The following is a 17,025-nucleotide window of genomic DNA, read 5'->3' as shown; positions in this document are numbered from 1 at the left end:
GCATAGGAGATAGAAGGAATTAATAAAAATCTTCCTGGTTATTTTGGAGCTAAGTAAGTGGAGGAGGAATGCATTTTTCACAGGTTAAGGATTGTGCTTAAGCTTTTTCTGTTACTGTATGATGCAAGGAATATGAATCATCATTTGCACTTCAGAAAGAAACTCCCAGAAAAAGAATAAGACAGACAGCCAAGTGGGAAGAAAAGATGAATCAGCAGGGGAGTCATGCTAAGAAAATTCTTCTGGTATCATTAAATCCAGCCCTCAAAATAAAATGGGTTATCTAGCCCAGAATTTGTCCTTTTTGAAGAGTGATAATGAAGAAAGACCATACCATAAAACAGTAAACTCTTAGGAAATCAAAATCAGTAAACAAATCACTTGGGAATAGACATTGATCATTAAAAGAAATAGTAGAAAACGGATAACCAGCAGATCTTGATTAAAATCACCGCCAATTATTCAAATATTAGTTATTCAGAATGTTTGCAGGCTCACTAAATGCCTTGTCATAGTCTTGATAATGAAAAAAAAAATTAAAACACTGCAAAGAGTGCTCTGCATATGCTTACAGATCTGAGGCACTTGAAGGGCCAGTGAGCCCTACTCATCCCACCTGAGAAAACAAACTATAACAATGGCTTTCTTGTGGCAGAAGAAACAATGTGCTGTCCCTGCTTTCCAAAATGCTCAAATGTTTTACTGCTACTTTTGTTACTGGATCATTGTCTCAAAATTCCTTATTTATTAGGTAGTGTTCCATTCTCTCTGAAAGGGTAAGGATGAACTGAGAATTAAAGGCCTGCCTTTGGTCCTTCATAACTTACATGAACTGTAACTCCAAGATGGAGTCATTGTAGTTTCTAAATCGAAATTTCAGTATGTACTATTTTAGTGAAGGCAAGTTTGATGCTGATGTTAAAAACAAAGAAAAAGAATGCATTAAATTTAGTTGTAAGAATTCACAGAAAGTATAGTACTAAATGTTTAACTTGCTTACCTTCATCATAAATTTCTGTAGAGCCATGAGAAGGGGAAAAGAAGAGAAAATGTGAAATGAATATTTGCTTTCAGGTGCTTAAAAAGGGGATTTGTTTTCCCTGAAAAAGTGAGTGGGATACACAGAACATTGAACTACATTGAAAAGGAACATTTATCATTGCTTTTAGCATAATTATAGCTTGTGCTAGAAAGCAAAACAGCTGCTCAGAACAAGGCTTTCATTATGTTTTTTAGACAATAGTTTTCTCAGGGTTTTTTTTACTTTAATTAATATAGCATATTAAATACTTATTGTTTAAAGATAAAACACAATATAGGTAAAACAAGAGCCATGACTGCCATCCTAAGCATCTTGATCTGCAGGTAATTTCTAAGTGCAATGTGATTTGTAAGGTCCTGCATTTAAACTGCAGTGCTGGACAGCAGCCACCACTATTGTAGTAACTCATCACATATAAATACGTAGTAAATTAGGAAAATTAAAATATTAGTAATATTTCATGCAGTGGATAAAATAATTCAGTACCACATGACCGGTGTCAGATTATGGAAATTTTCAGGTTAATTTTCATGGACATTGCTCAAAGATAAAAGAAGAGTGCTAAGTTCTATTACATGCAGTGATTTGGTTTTCTTTGTGAGAGTCCTACAGCCACCTTTTCCTCTTTTGACTTCATCAACTCATGTTTTGATATCATAAAGTTTTAACTTGAGGATTAAAGTTTGGCAGCAAACCTCTATTCCACATGAAAAGGGAGACTAACTGGAAAGCTTCCGAGCAAGACTGGGTGCTTTCATTTCATATATGCTTTTAAAATGCCAGTATGAGTTTTCAAAGATACACAAGATGTTCAATGGGAAAAAAAAAAAAAAAGTATAATCGAATGATCTCAAAAATGTTCAAAGACTTCTCTCCTTAAAAGTCTTCCATGTCTATTTAGTACGTATATATTTGGAAACAAACTGACCAAAACTAAAGACTATGCACCCTGTCCAAGATCCCCATAAAGTAAAGATTTAAAATACAGTCATTTAGTCATTATTATTCAATGCCACTTCTTGTCATTCCAATATTTTGTTTGCTTTTACTCCAGGAACTAACCAGAAGTCTTTGCTGAGCTGTCTACAGTGGCAGGTGGAGTGTAAATTCATTAATATAGAAACAAGTTAATTAACAAATTAATCTGAGTATAATCTTTCCCATATTTTTCAGTGCTGACTTTGGTCTGCCATTATGCTGTCAGTTTATCAAGATTAGATCCATCAAAGACCTCAGCCTCTTCTAGCTGTCATTCATCTATGAAATTTTATTCTGAGAACTATGCAACCTCACCACTTTTCCCATATTACAAATACATTTTGCAACAGTCCTTCTGTGAAAGCTTCTGGTTCTCTTCTTGATAGTTTAAGTGCTTGATTGTAATCTCTTAACTAGCTTCAAATGAAAGTGGATAGTTTATATCTTCCCTTGATTACTAAAATGACACAGCATCTTCTTGTGTTGGATTTTTTGGAATATAAGATTTAATAATTCATTCTCTTCAGTTGACATATTAAATAAAATATAACAAATGAGTGAGAAATAATTGCCATCTCTGTCATATTGTGTTCTGTAGTTATTCTGGTTCTTTAATAACTTTGAGGATGTCATTCTTGGAGACAGAAAGTTCCATAAACAGTCCTGCTCAAGGTAGAAAAGCTGAAAGATAACAGTGGGTGAGAGAAGTCTAAATGCAAGCGTCCTCCTACTGCTTCAAAACCACCAGGGGAAGAAAATAGGCTCAAACTTAAATCATTGGAAAAAAGCTTTCTCTTCATGGCAAATACTTAAAATAACATTATGTCCACAACTGTGAAGACAATGCCCCTGTGAAATTTTAGGCCAAGCCAAAGAAGTTACAAGCCATGAACTGTAACAGCCTCAGCTGTTCAGTTATCAGCAAATGGACAGGCAAAGGGTTCCAAGTACTACTGCCACTCCTCTGCAAGAATTTTCTCCAAGATTTTTAGACCAAATAGTTCTTAGCTAAAGGAGAATGCTCACTTTGAAAAACATTATCTCTCAGCTTGGAAAAAAAAAAACCACCAGCCACACAGAACAACAACAAACAAATAAACAAAAGCACACGCACACAAAAACAAAACAAAAGAACAACAACAAAGACAACCAAGGAACCCTGAAGCCAAACAACAGAAAGTACACACTTCATGTAAGCAACAGGCTGTTGCACAAGAAATTTCTCCAAGTCATCCTCTGCAGAAGGAAGAACTTTCACTTGCTCTCTGTGTCTCAGCACAACAGCACACATGAGTTTCAGGACTAACATTAGCAATTCAGAATGTGTATTTGAAAATTAAACAGAACAGAAAAAAAATTAAATTTCTTCATGTCATTCTAACATCAACTGCTCTTGCAATACGTTGTTTGCCAAACACTAACACCAAAGTGTTAACTTGATAAAAAGACACCTTGCTTCTTGGACAGTTTTTGAGTAGTGTATCATTTACAATGATTGCTCAAACGCTTTCTATTTTACCATAATCTCAACCTAATTCTTGGGCTCTTTGACTAGATGAAAAGAGCAAAATAATAATGCTATTTTATTTGGAATTTTTAATAGGAAAGTTGCCAAGATTAGTTTTTTAATACTTTTAATTTAGAGATTATCTGCTGTCTATATTTTTCATACTGTTCTTGTAGTATTGTATTTGCTTACATATAAATATCAGATCTTTGCACTGACTTAATCAAGAAGTACTGAAAACAAACTGAAAGTAAACAGTTTGCTGCCATTCACAGTCATTGTTATTGATACACGGAACACAGCTTGAAGTTCTCAGATATATAAAGTGGACTGATGGAGAAATATCAAAGGAATCCTAGTATGCAACTGGAAATGCCACTATTAAAAAAAATTAAGTTTGTCACATTTGCACACATATTTCTTCCAGAAAGAAAAAAAAATGTATTTAGAAAATAATCATATTTCTTTCTCTTGATGATGTGAATTAGGCTTGAGCTGCAATTAGCGTTTGCTACAATATAAAGTACACTAATGATGAAACTGTAGGTATGGTTGAAACTATGTGTGGCAAATGCAAAACTGCATTTTGATAGGCCTGTTCACTTTAACATCATACAGTGCTATCCACTCCTATTTCCCTTAATATCTCTATAAGAATAACTGACTCTGACACTGCTGATATTACTCCCTACATTGATTCACCTCTGCAGTCTATAGCTAAAATTCAAATGCAAATTCTTTAAACTGGATGATTAAATATTTGTGCATGATTAATGCATTTTCTTCACACAGTAAATTAACAAGTAAATCTCTAGGCAAGTACATTAACTTATTGTAAACAAAAAAGTTCTCAAAGAAATCAAGGCCTTAGAACATTCCTTTAGTGATTGAAAATTTGCACTGATTATAAAGCATGGACATTCATCTAATGACTTTAATGGTACTGAAGACATATTACTGTAACCCTTTGCCTTTGTTTTGCATCTGTTTCCTGTAGTCAAAATCCACTTGGTCTTGTTATATTTATCTACTCCACACTATCCTGAAAGCCAGAATTTATACACTTCTCAACTCAGAAGTCTCTGCAATGAAAGCAATTGCTTTGAAAAGCGTCTATAGAGTGTTTCCTTACTCTGCAATTTTCTTTGATCTAAAGAAACTGAAAATTAGTTTTACCAGTGGCATAAAACGGAGCTAACACAATAACTGAGGGAAAGAGAACAGGATTTATCATTATCTTCCACAGAAGAGGTTCCTTAGTCTCTTTGAAAGTTTCAGACAATTCTACAATATTATAGTTAGCAAAGCTTCGCCGTTAGCCAGTGTATGGATGAAAATCCTTATCTTTTGCACTTAAAACTTAAGATCCAATACATTTGGTTTCCCTTCAAGTGAGAATCTCCTCAAGAGTAATTAGTCTTGAAAATAATCATTCTTAATGGCTCATAAGGCCAAATTTTTAAAGTAATTCACCAACTATAAATAGGTGAATGTGTAAAAACATCCAGGTTTTGGAAACCACAGACGCCCTTGAAAATTCCTACTCCTAACACTGAATTCTGTTACAGTCCTAAACAATTGCTCTGAAAGTCAAGACAGACATTCAAGTGATCTTATAAGAGCAGAAGTCCTTTAAAAATTTAAACCCTTGAAAGTATACAACACATACTCTGAAAACAAACAGTTGCTAATTCACAGCAACAGACATTTTTAAATTATTTCCCTTGTTTCATAAATATATTAAAAGAGAAAAAATGACAGATCGTAAGGAATTCCTTTCACTATGCATTAATCAATTTCAGCTTATTTCATTACTGTTATTTTCTCTGTAAATAAGATATATTCCATATCTTCTACCTCAGGTGACATTTATTAAATCCCTCAGGTCAAATACTGGGGTTCCCTCCCAGTTGGTAGTTTAATTAGAAGCAGAAAAGGAATTTTCAAATACGAAATGGGGAAAAGGTGAGCCTTGCTTTCAATTATTTTTTACACTTGTTGAGATAACTTTAATCTGTTTGATTCTTCACTGAGGCAAACCTACAAGCCCTCAGAGTCACACTTGCCAAGAGACAAAATGAAAAAGCCACAGATTCAAGGAATACAGTAAGCCCATTTAACTCTTATTCCGCTTTGACTGCCAGCACACGCCTTAGAGTAGAATAAATATTTTGGAACAAAATCGCCAAAAAGAATGATAGTCATTTAGAAGGAGCACAGCAGAACTGGAGTAATGCCTTCCAAAATTTTTGTCAGCACTCTTTGCAAATTGGAAAAGCTGAGAAGTGGATGACTTTAGCTTATACTTTGAATGGCATGAAACAGCTTGCAGCCAAGGGCAGTTCCTAATTTGGTCGCTAATTTACAAAGCATGTCTAACTTATGCTCTGGGCTTGGGTTTACAGGTGTCTACAGATATATCAACATAACTGAACACACTTGCGTTAATTGGAAAATGGCTTATGAAGAAACACACATATTAGAACAATGTGTCTGGCCTCAGTGACCATACAACTGTGCAACAGCCAGCCATCTGCTGCACTCAGTATGTGTATCTGCAGTTCACCACAAGACCTCAGGTTACACTCTGGAATTATAGAGGGGGTTAAAAGCAGCTTTACAGAGCAAAGTGGGTCTCATCTGAGATAAAATAATTTTATATTTGGAGTAAAGCAAACATTCACTCCATCTTCATCAGATGGGAGGTTAGATTACAGAACTGGTCTATTAAAGAAAGTCTTTAGCTGATGTAATTTAGTTTTGCTGTCATGGGAACCATTTCTTTTTTAAATGGTTTAAGGACACATTTCTGTGAAGCAGCCTTTCCAAAGCATAAGATTTTGATAGCAAATCTCACTTGTATTTATGCAGTAATGCTACTTTTTCCAAGAACCCACTCTTTGAATACTTAATCAAAACCAAGCCATGTCAGAGTGTAATCAATAAACTTCTGGCTTCTGATTTTCCATGTATCATGAAGTACAAGGCCCAATGCTTTGTACACTACTGAATTTCTTTTTTATTGCTTACTCTATATAGTTCTATATAGTTTTGTAGAAACAAAACTACAGAATCTAAAGATTTAGAACGAGGGTCTCTCATTTGTAATCAAAAAAGTGGACAAAATGAGAAGGTAACCTGAGTATCATTGCAGCATAAAAATATTCCAATTCAATCTACTGGTTGTCACAAATATCAGATTCATAGAATAAGGATAATGTTATCATACTGATACAATTAGTTAAAACTAATACTTAATTACAGGTATTGTTTAATAAATATTATAAACATCTACATATATATGCCACATGACATAACTTGGAACATATGAGTAGAAAGGGCACTGAAACGCCTAAGACACCAATTAAATAATGTACTTACCTACAACAACCTCAAGCAAGCCTGAGACACTTCAGTCCCACTTACTATAAACATGTAATAATCACAGATTAAAATTCTATAATGTCTGACTGAAATAAAGTGATACCAGTGCTCTGTGTTACTGGCCAAATACCAAAATATGTCTGAGGTTGTTCCTGGTCATTTGCAGCTCAAACTAAGTATTAAGAAATCAAAGACACCTATCAGGGTCCAAGCTTTCAGAGAAGTTTCTAACATTTTAAACACGAACAAACAATTCTACACACATTTTTATGACTTACTAACTCATACATATGCAGATGTTGGAAGTAACATTGGAGAAAAACATACATAAATATGTCTCATATAGGGGAGTTATATCAGATGCCCAAACATATGCATGGTATACACAGACACATTAGGAAAGGGCTTAACAACAAATTCAGCAAGTAACTGTAACTGTGCTTTGGCTTTATTTGCTAAGATCTATAAATTACTATTATTATTATTATTCTGTAGCAGCTGTTCTCCATCACTAAATATTTTGTGTATATATATATATATACACACACATATAATATTTGCAGCTAGATGTGCAGCTAGGTGTCACATATTATTTATCAGTATTAATTATCTTACTATCATGCATTTCAGGATTACAGTGTCTGTACTGGAAAGACAGGGTGGGTTACAGAATGGAGTTATAACATTAGATAGCAAGGCTCAAAACCGACAGGCAATAATCGTACATTTATATTACACAATTATACAATTAAATTAAAAGAGAGAAGAGTCATTGCAGTAGCATGAAATTTGGTACAACAATTCAGGAATGACCAGATCCTGCGTGACCATGTATTTGCCTCTTTTTTTGAGCCATGCAAGTTGAAGGGTCACGAACACAGAGGGTATCAAAACAGACAGGCTAGACTCAGTGGTAACATGAAACATTTGGGATCAAGTGAATAAAAGACAGAATCACATACCCATTTTTCCACATCAACTAGCTGTAGAAAGAAAAAGCAAGAAATCAGTAAATTTCTTTCCTTAAATACAACATATCAAAGTCTATTTTGAAGCTAAGTTTCACATTTTTGGAATATCTAGTATGAATAAAAACGCAGAGTAGAAGCTCTTCTCTTAGCATCTCCTATTTAAAATCTCACTTTTTATTCTATAGGAAGCTATTTATATTCTGAAACTTCAAAATGTCTATGTAAATAATCAGATAGAAGGCAGAAAATGAAGACTAATAAGGAATTAATTCCATATGTATTTAGTACCGACCAGTCAAAAATGCAGAACAGTTTCCCACAAAACATATCTTCATTTCCTCAAGTCCTCTGTCATAATTGACTATTGTTCACTTTAAAAGGTTAGTGGCTGCTATTCAAGGTTTGCCTTTTTAATGAATGCTATATAAAGGAAAATTAGGGGGTTCCTGTCAAGCCCTGACCCTACAACTTGCAGCATAAGAGAATATGTTGTGTAAGAACAGAAAACAGCACACAAAAATGTCCTTCATTTTTCCTATGAGGGGAATGACGGAGTCACTCTTAAAGGTTAAGGTTTTGCATTAATAAAACTGTTTCAAGGTTCATTAAGTAAGCACATTTAAAATTACACTGAAAAGTGTTGCAGTCTCTAAAAGGATTGAAAACATCTACTAGAACACATTTCAATTTAGTACAGCACTACCTATTAAAAACTTAGTTGGCACCAACAGTAGTACTGAAGTAGATTTGTCTCTGGAAGTAGCACAAAAAAACACTGCAGCATAGTGAGCCTTGTGTAGTTTTACTGCAGGTGCACATTGACCTTTTGTTAGCAGATGCCACAAAAATTTAGCAATAATATGAGACAGTTTCTCTCAAACCCTGAGCAACTTCAAAACCATTTAGATTCCAGCTCACTTGTGAAATTACTGCTATAAAAGGCAATGCATTTAGCTCTCACCTATTAAAATAGTTTTATTCTAAGTAAATTTTATCACTTTTTAAACATATATTCCAATTAAAATGGAGTTTTATATTTTCAACGTTGTTCAGTCTTCCTAACACAAAATTTAGAAAACACTGTCTATCAACTAATTAACATGATAAATTTGTAAGCATTTGTTAATTTGACAATTCCTACCTCTCTTCTCAGATTTGGACTGCATTTAGATTTATAATAGAAATTCTGTGATTTGCCTCTATTTTATTGTTTTATAATAATCTTTACTGTGACTTTTGTAATTAGATACAGTTGCAGAAATCCCTCCTAAAAAACACCCAGTGTTCTAAAATAGATGCAATATATGAAAAAGATATAATAAATTAGAAAAGCAAGCAATGATTTAAATTAAATGCAAATGACACAACAAAGATCTCTTAAATAAAGGAGTAAGGAATAGCCAAGTTAGATTCAGGCACAAGTTTTCCATTTATTACCTTTCTTTTGATACATATTCTGTTTTGTTAAAATTGTATATGCACTGAGGACATAGCATGACAAACAATTTGACTGTGACAATGCTGGAAAGAGGCAAATTGATTCACACTTTGTTACCTTGCTTTGAAAAGCCCTCACCATCTCTCAGTTTAAGTGAAGAGGGCAGACACATTAGGCATCAGAAAGAATACACTCAAAGCTTAATGCATATTATTAGTTGTATGATCAATTGCCTGTAATTGTTGAATTGTCCATCAGCTTTCTTTAATTGACACCAGTTAGCCTCAAGAATCAAGGGCAGTATTTGCCAAGCAGCTATAAGCTCTAGACACTAAATCTGCATTGGTACACCCATCTTTAAATACAATTGCCAACAAGCTTCGGCATATGCCAAAGGCACCTTTATTCAACAATTTCTCAGGACAACCACTTGAACTATGCATATAAACTTGTGAAACCCTACAGTTTGTCATTTACATGATCACCATCCACAAAAGATAATGAACACACCTAAAGAAATCTGCTTCTGAAAGAATGGTGCAGAGCACACCACAATAAAATCTTGCCTTTTTAATTATAGTCCTATTCTAAAGATCTTCTGTTGTGTGCCTCTTCAGACACCTCCCAGATGTGGTGTGCTCCCTTTTCTCTACTTATCTGTGGGAGATCTTTTCCAGCTACTGAAGTCAGAAAACATTTCTTTCTTTCAGACCATTTTGTCCCAAGTTCTAAAACTTGCCTGTGCAACATATGTAGATATGATTTTGTTAGCTTTTACCCTAAGGAACCCATTCTGGAAGACTCATGAGTTTCAAGACATTTAGTATCCTATTTGGTGGTGAAAAACCAGCGCAAGCATGACCAAGGAGTATATTAATTTGCCTGGAAATTAAGTAATGCAGGTAAACATAAAAGTAAATGATTACTCATGAGTAACTGTCCTAATGTTGGCAAAATAAATGTAAAGCTTACAAACAAATGAAAAGAAACAATGGATATCTTAGCCTAGTACTTTTACCTAAGATACAATTCAGATAACAAGCAAGAAGAGGCTCCACAGCGCATCCACAGATTTTGCTTCACCCTGACAATGCATTTTTTGTTTGTCTGCACAGACCAGAATTCACAGGACCCCTTTGGATTTCCCAATATGTGTCTAAATTTTGGGAACACTAAGATTCAAAGCTCCTTTTTGCTATGTATAGGTTAGCACAGGGAGAGAACACAACAACAACAAAATGACCCACAAAACTAACAAAAATACATTAAAATACAAACAAACAAAAACCCTCACGAACAAGCAGAAGTCTAACCTTCCTTTCTAGGAGATATGTATGAAGGTTTTGCAGAGGAAATTTGGACAGGACAGATTGATGGGCCAAGGTCAATTTGTGAGGTTTAATAACAAGGCCAAGTGCCAGGTGTTGTCATAACAACCCCATGCAACGCTACAGGAGTAGGGCAATGTCTGGAAAGTTGTCCAGGACCTCAGGGTGCTAGTTGACAGATAGCTGAACACGAGCCAGCAGTGTGCTCAGCTGGCCTGTATGAGGAACAGTGTGGCCAGCAGGAGTAGGGAAATGATCATGCCCCTGTACTCAGCACTGGTGAGGCCACACCTTCACTATCAAGTTCAGTTTTGGGCCCCTCACTACAAAAAAGATATTGAGGTGCTGGAGCATGCCCAGAGATGGGCTTGGAGAACAGGTCTTATGAGAAGTAGATGAGGATTCTTTAGTGTGGAGAAGAGGAGGCTGAGGGGAAATCTCATTGCTCTTCATAACTACCTGAAAAGAGGTTGTAATGAGGTGGGGGTCGGTCTCTTCTCCCTAGTATCAATTCAAAGAATGAGAGGAAATGACCTCAAATTGTGACAAGGGAGGTTAAGGTTGAATATTAACAAAAATTTCTTTACAGAAGGGGTGATCAGATATTGGAATAGGCTGCCTAGGGAGGTGGTGGAATCCTCATCCCTGGAGGTGTTTAATAAATGTGCAGACACTGGCACTTTGGGACATGATTTAATGGCCATGGTGGTGTCAGCTTGGTAGTTGGACTCAATGATCTTAGAGGTCTTTTCCAACCGAAGCAATTCTATGATTCTATGATTTTAAGACTATTTGGTTTAGTTTCTTCTGTATATGAAATCTAGATCAGAAAGCTTAAGAGGGAAGAAACAAATCAAATTCTCTTCCCCTAAAGTCATATTTTACTGATCATCTGAGAAAGAAAAATCTGAGATCTAACGTTCATGGTAAGGCTGGGAAAACACCTGCCATCTACCTCCAAAATGGGAAACTTGCCTGGGATGCTAAAAATGTTTGGTTTTACACCATGCATCCTCATACATCCTCATTCTAAATATGGCATAGGCAAAAGAAGAGCCCATGTGCCAGGCTAGAAATATTTGCTTATCACAATTCTGGGTTTGAAATAGATAATGACGTTATTCCTGTCCTCGCCTCTCCCCGAGTATAGTCAGAACGCAAAAATACTGTGCCTGCAGTTCCTGATTTTTTTCCAGTACTTTTATTTGATCAAAGTACAGTTGATCAAAGTCAAGCCTTATTCTTTCTGTGCCTTACTTGAAATGGCCTGCTAACGTTTGCTTCTGATGATAAATAAGGTGCACTGAGGAGAAAATGACAGTATTAATTTCATACGCAAAAGTTTTTCACTTTATTTTTCCCCTGTTGTATGTCTCATTGTGGTAGTTTTAGGCTGTGTCTAGGAAAATTTTTCTACAGATGGAGTAGAAAAGTGATAGAATGTAAATAAATTACCATTTAATGTAAAAGGGAAAATAACAATAAGGTCTAAATAATCCCATTGGTCTGAAATCTAACATAAAGTTAGTTGTGTAAACTCTCTTTTGGATTTCTCCACTCTAGCAGACGCTAGCTGGCTTTTGCTTAGCTATTGCTGACCTTGGCTGCGTTCTTTGTTGTGGCTAAGTACTAATAAGCTACTCTCTGCTTTTCTCCTTTTTTCTCTTGTCCCGTGTACAGGGGGGAAGGGAAGGAAGATGAGGAAGCTGTTGGTGACACCCTGGTTTTGCCCAGGGGGGGTTCTTGTGTTGTTTATAAATTGTAAATATATGTAAACAATGTACATTTTGTATGTATTCATTGCATTTCATATTTTAGATAGTCGTTTTGCTTGTAAATATAGCTTCATTTGCTTCCATCTGAGCTAGTTTGTTGGGGGGTAATTTCAACCTACCACACTCATTCTCCTTTTAGCAGTACAGTATCTCTAAAACAGATGAGAATATTCAGGAATTTAAGTAGAATAAGCCTCTATCTCTTTTCACAAACCTTTCCACTTCTAGCTGATAAGTCCATCTGCATGATACAAAGGCCCACATGGCATGAAATGTTTTTAGCTCCACTGTTTTCTATCTCCTTTCTCTCCTTGCACTAGGAAGCATTTAGGTTATAAAAATCCAAGTTTGGAAAGACAGACCTTGCAATAAGCAAATGTTAACATTACTGGATATAACAGCTCTGTTTCTCTTCATGACACACCACTATCTGATGAAGTCTTATCCGAAGACTTATCCAAAGACTTTCCGAAGAAAATGACTGCTGCAATATTTTGTTACTTCAATGAGTTATGCCTGTCAGCTGTAGACAACCTTCAAACTAATGAAAACCTTCAAATAAACTACAGAAATAAGAAGCTAGAGTTTGGACTTTTTGCTCAAAAGTTTGATTAACAAATAATTCTTGCCTTATTGCATCTATGACTTGTCAAAAGAGAAAACTTTCTGGTCAGTGTGAGGACATTAAGAGAGCTCTTGTTTATTATATTAGGAGACTGAGGGCTCATTTCTGAGTCTTCCACTAGCAATACTGAAAACATCTTTGTCTCATACTAATAACTATTCTTAGCTTTCAGATAGATTATTAGGCTACTTTAGCATAAATCAGAGAGCTTAAATTGTCAAGACTGCATTTAACTGCCAATCTTCACCTTTTTTTTAAGGAAGTGCCTTGAAAATTTGGCTTATTCGTTAATATACAGAATACTTATTAAAATAAATAGGGAGCGTTACTTTTTCCATTTGGATGAAGGCTGAAATTACTTTCCCCCTCCTCCCATGCTGAGAAAATGATAAAGCTGCCAGCTCTCTGTGTTATCTTGCTGCTTACTAATACAAAGTAATTAATGAATTCAGAGTTCCACAGTTGGAGACAAATGATTTGAATATTCAAAAATTCAACAGTTAGAGTTGCATATCTGTCCCAAAATGCCTCCATCACTTCCCCACAGCATAGGAAAGCTTTTGAGCTCTGTGAAGAAACACGTATTTTCCCCATCCCTTAAACACAGAAGGAGAATTACATATGCAAGACATTTGCATGTGATGATTCCTTCACACGTAGCCTTTTGGATCAGAAGAGAAGGGCTGTATTTTGCTCCCTTCAGCAAATACTAGCCCACACAAAATTAAACAGCAGTTTGCTAGTAAGTGGCATGGAAAACAGATTTTATTAAAACAAGGCACTGGGAGAAGTGATTAATCAGCCATGACTGGATGATTAGATGGGAGTTAATAAGCTCATGATGCAATTTAGTTGGAACTCTGTCTAACGGATGGGTATCTGCAGATGGCATTTTCCTGAAAAATGAAGTTGTCAAATATTGTAGTCAAGGTTGTGAAATTACAATTTTTCATATTGCAGAAACAGTTTAACTTAGAATGCACACAAAATCAAATGCTTTCATTCTTTTAATAAGGGTTGACAAGGATTTATGAGTGCACAAATCTGAATAACTCCTAGTCTTAATTACAATGTTTTGCCACAATATAACTGAGACTTTTAAATAAAAGTTAAGAGAAATTTGCTTCTTTATTCAAAGACAGTAGGCAACTCAGTTTATTTATGTAAAGTTTGGGGCTTTACCAATAATTCAGATTACAGCTATGTACACTGAAAAAGAAGAGAAAAATACAACGATTGAATATCATACTATCCAGACCTCATCTCAGCTGTGAAATTAATGTAAAGTTGCATTTTTCTATGGTCAGAAATAAGACAACTGTAAACAACAAGAATTATAGTCACAAAAAAAATCTATTTCAAAAGACTTCTCACTGAGCTAAAGTACCAAGGTTTTGGATTTTCAAAAGAAATATGCTAATTTTTAATCCCTCCCCCCCCCCCAAAAAAAAAAGTTAACTAAGTTAAGACAAACAGTAAAAAGATAGCAAGTGACAAAACCAACCCATTTCAGTCCATTCCTACCATTGTCTTATGACAGTTTTCTATGTGCCCATCACCTTTTGAATATCAACTTTAAATGTCACTCAACATGTAAGAGAGCTTACTACTGTATTTCAACACAGCTCAGCATGCAACCACTTTACTGAACACTGATTTTAAAACCCTTCTATATACATCAATGTTATGATGTTCACTACTGTAATCCTAATCTCAAAAATATTACTCCAATTTTCACAGTACCTGAGATGACATATAAATACATTTAAAGAATCTAAACCATGAAACCATTAAAATCAACATATATACAAAGCAGGGAGTTCAGTTCATGATGCCTAGGACCTGACTTCTAATATTATTCTACGTAAGCGTAGCTCTCATCAACTACTGTCCTAAGCATCTGTACTAATCAGTCCTGAGGTATAAAAACATACAAAACTAGGAAAAAAATACAACTAGCAATATCACTTCTTAGTTTACTTATTGTAGCTCCTTAGCTAGACTGACTTGGCTTAAAAACTCAGTGTGTTTGGAGAACCATCTAGTGGGTAAATGAGTGGTTTAAGAGCTATTTTGGCTTTACATGGAACTATGTAGGAAAATGGACTCTTCAGCATTCTGGAACATCATTTGAATGTGCAAATTTGGAGGGGCTTATCCTTTTACTTTGTATTTTGCCTAAACATCATTAACTGTATCATTTCCAACCACTGCAACAAACAAGTTTTATGGTTGTAAATTTAACTGCATCATTTTCAATTTCTCTGTACTAAATTTCATTTAAAAACAAAACCAGCAAACAAAACAAAATCCTAAAAACTAAAAAAAAAAAACTAAAAAAAAAAAAAAAATCAAACACAACTCTTCCAATATGGAAGAGTATCTATGGAATTGAGTGGTAAAAAAAAGAGAAACAGACAAAGCCCTTATTTTCTCATCCCAGCTAAAAGCCCCACAGCACATCTTTATTTCCCGATTCTAATCTCTCTGCCTGTATTTCTCATCTGTCTTCGTGGTAGCTCATTACATCAGAGTGCCAGTTTCAGCAACTTCCACACTAATCCTTTTCAGTCGATAGCATTTTGTCTAGCTATTCTGTTTCTTTCACAGGACCACACAAAATCAGAACTAATTATTGTTGTAGTCCTTGTGTCTAGCACACTTTGGAGAATAAATACTAAAAAGCCCTACACTATTCTGATATACTCTAGTGAAAAATATATGGTGTCATTTTAAATGCAGAAACCGTAACTCTTTCTCACTATAGACGACATGCAAAAAAATCCTTACTTATTTCAGTGGCACATTTTTTTCTTGTAAGCAATCAAAAAGTGGACACTTGATGTAAAAGGACACATAAGTAACAGAAAGAAATCCATCTGCTTCCATACAGGATTAAGTGAGTTTGGTGCATCTGCCCTGCGAAAGTCATTAAAACACGATTCCTATAAGAAGCACATTACACTGCTAGTGCAGGTGAATGTTCTAGCAAGGAGTTCATATAGCATGAAGCCTAGCCACTAGCAGAGAAACTGAGCTTTCCACTCACTTTGCTGAACAAATAGCAAAAAAATTCCAGTCTCAGCCTCACATGTTTCTGTATACGCCTGAAGAAAAAGAACCCCAAGCACACACCTCTTGTTGGCAGAAAAAAAAAGCACAGCTCAGCACTCAGGAGCTCTAAATGCTCTCACCAGAACAGGCATCTCTACATCCTCATGACGAAGTGATATTCTGCCATGGATGGATGGTACAAGAATAAAATTGGGATGGCTTGGTAGCCTGGAGTGAAAAGAATGCTTTAACACTGATAACAAAAATAATTAAAGTTTCTGTGAAAGACAGTTTACCAAAAGCTCTGAATCTCTCATCCACACACAGACACACAAGATACTAGCAGGCAGAAGTAACTCACATATCTCCTGTATTTGTATGCATTAGTATTTGTATGTGCCATATATAAACATAGTCTATTCACCATAGTATGGGACATAACACACAATCCAGAGCCATCCAATTTCAAAGGCCTTATTTACGGTAATTATCGTGGAGGAATATAAAAGACATAAGGCAAAAAAGTAGCATGTTATTTATATAATGAGACTGCTGGATAGATTTCAGAAAACCCAAGCAAAGCAAGCATAACTCAAGGAATCACAAGCTCTTACTGGTTTCAAAAGAAAAGCAGGCTTTTTTCTAGCCAATATAAAAGATATATGACTTTGTGCTTGCTCACTTACAGTAAAATGTCCTTTAAATGGCAAACTAATTTAATTTTCTGTACCTAGTCACTGTGGCCAAAACTTTTTTGATCTCTGTAAAGTAATAAATGCATTAAAATAGAATGAAAGTTCAAACTAGCTGCTTCTTATAAATACAGATAGTACCTTCAAATTCTCCTTTTAGCAAAAAAAAAAAAATTATATTGAAGCATATTTTTAAAAATACCTCTGAAATATATTTCAAATAACAGTAAG

General features: G+C 35.1%; 1 protein-coding gene across 1 annotated transcript in view; it reads right to left on the bottom strand.

The window, feature by feature from the left end:
* The window catches only part of RYR2 (ryanodine receptor 2), a 294,938-nt gene that overhangs the window by 254,759 nt on the left and 23,154 nt on the right, over positions 1 to 17,025 (bottom strand). Inside the window, exons 4-5 of the mRNA XM_054396845.1 lie at positions 7,874 to 7,894; positions 1,001 to 1,015 (exon numbers count right to left, since the gene is read on the bottom strand). Coding sequence (XP_054252820.1) covers positions 1,001 to 1,015; positions 7,874 to 7,894 — 36 coding nt within the window. The remainder of the gene's footprint in view (positions 1 to 1,000; positions 1,016 to 7,873; positions 7,895 to 17,025) is intronic.

This window comes from Indicator indicator, chromosome 2 (assembly GCF_027791375.1).
Source record: "Indicator indicator isolate 239-I01 chromosome 2, UM_Iind_1.1, whole genome shotgun sequence".
NCBI classification, from domain to species: domain Eukaryota; kingdom Metazoa; phylum Chordata; class Aves; order Piciformes; family Indicatoridae; genus Indicator; species Indicator indicator.
This window is presented reverse-complemented; position numbering and strand designations above follow the sequence as displayed.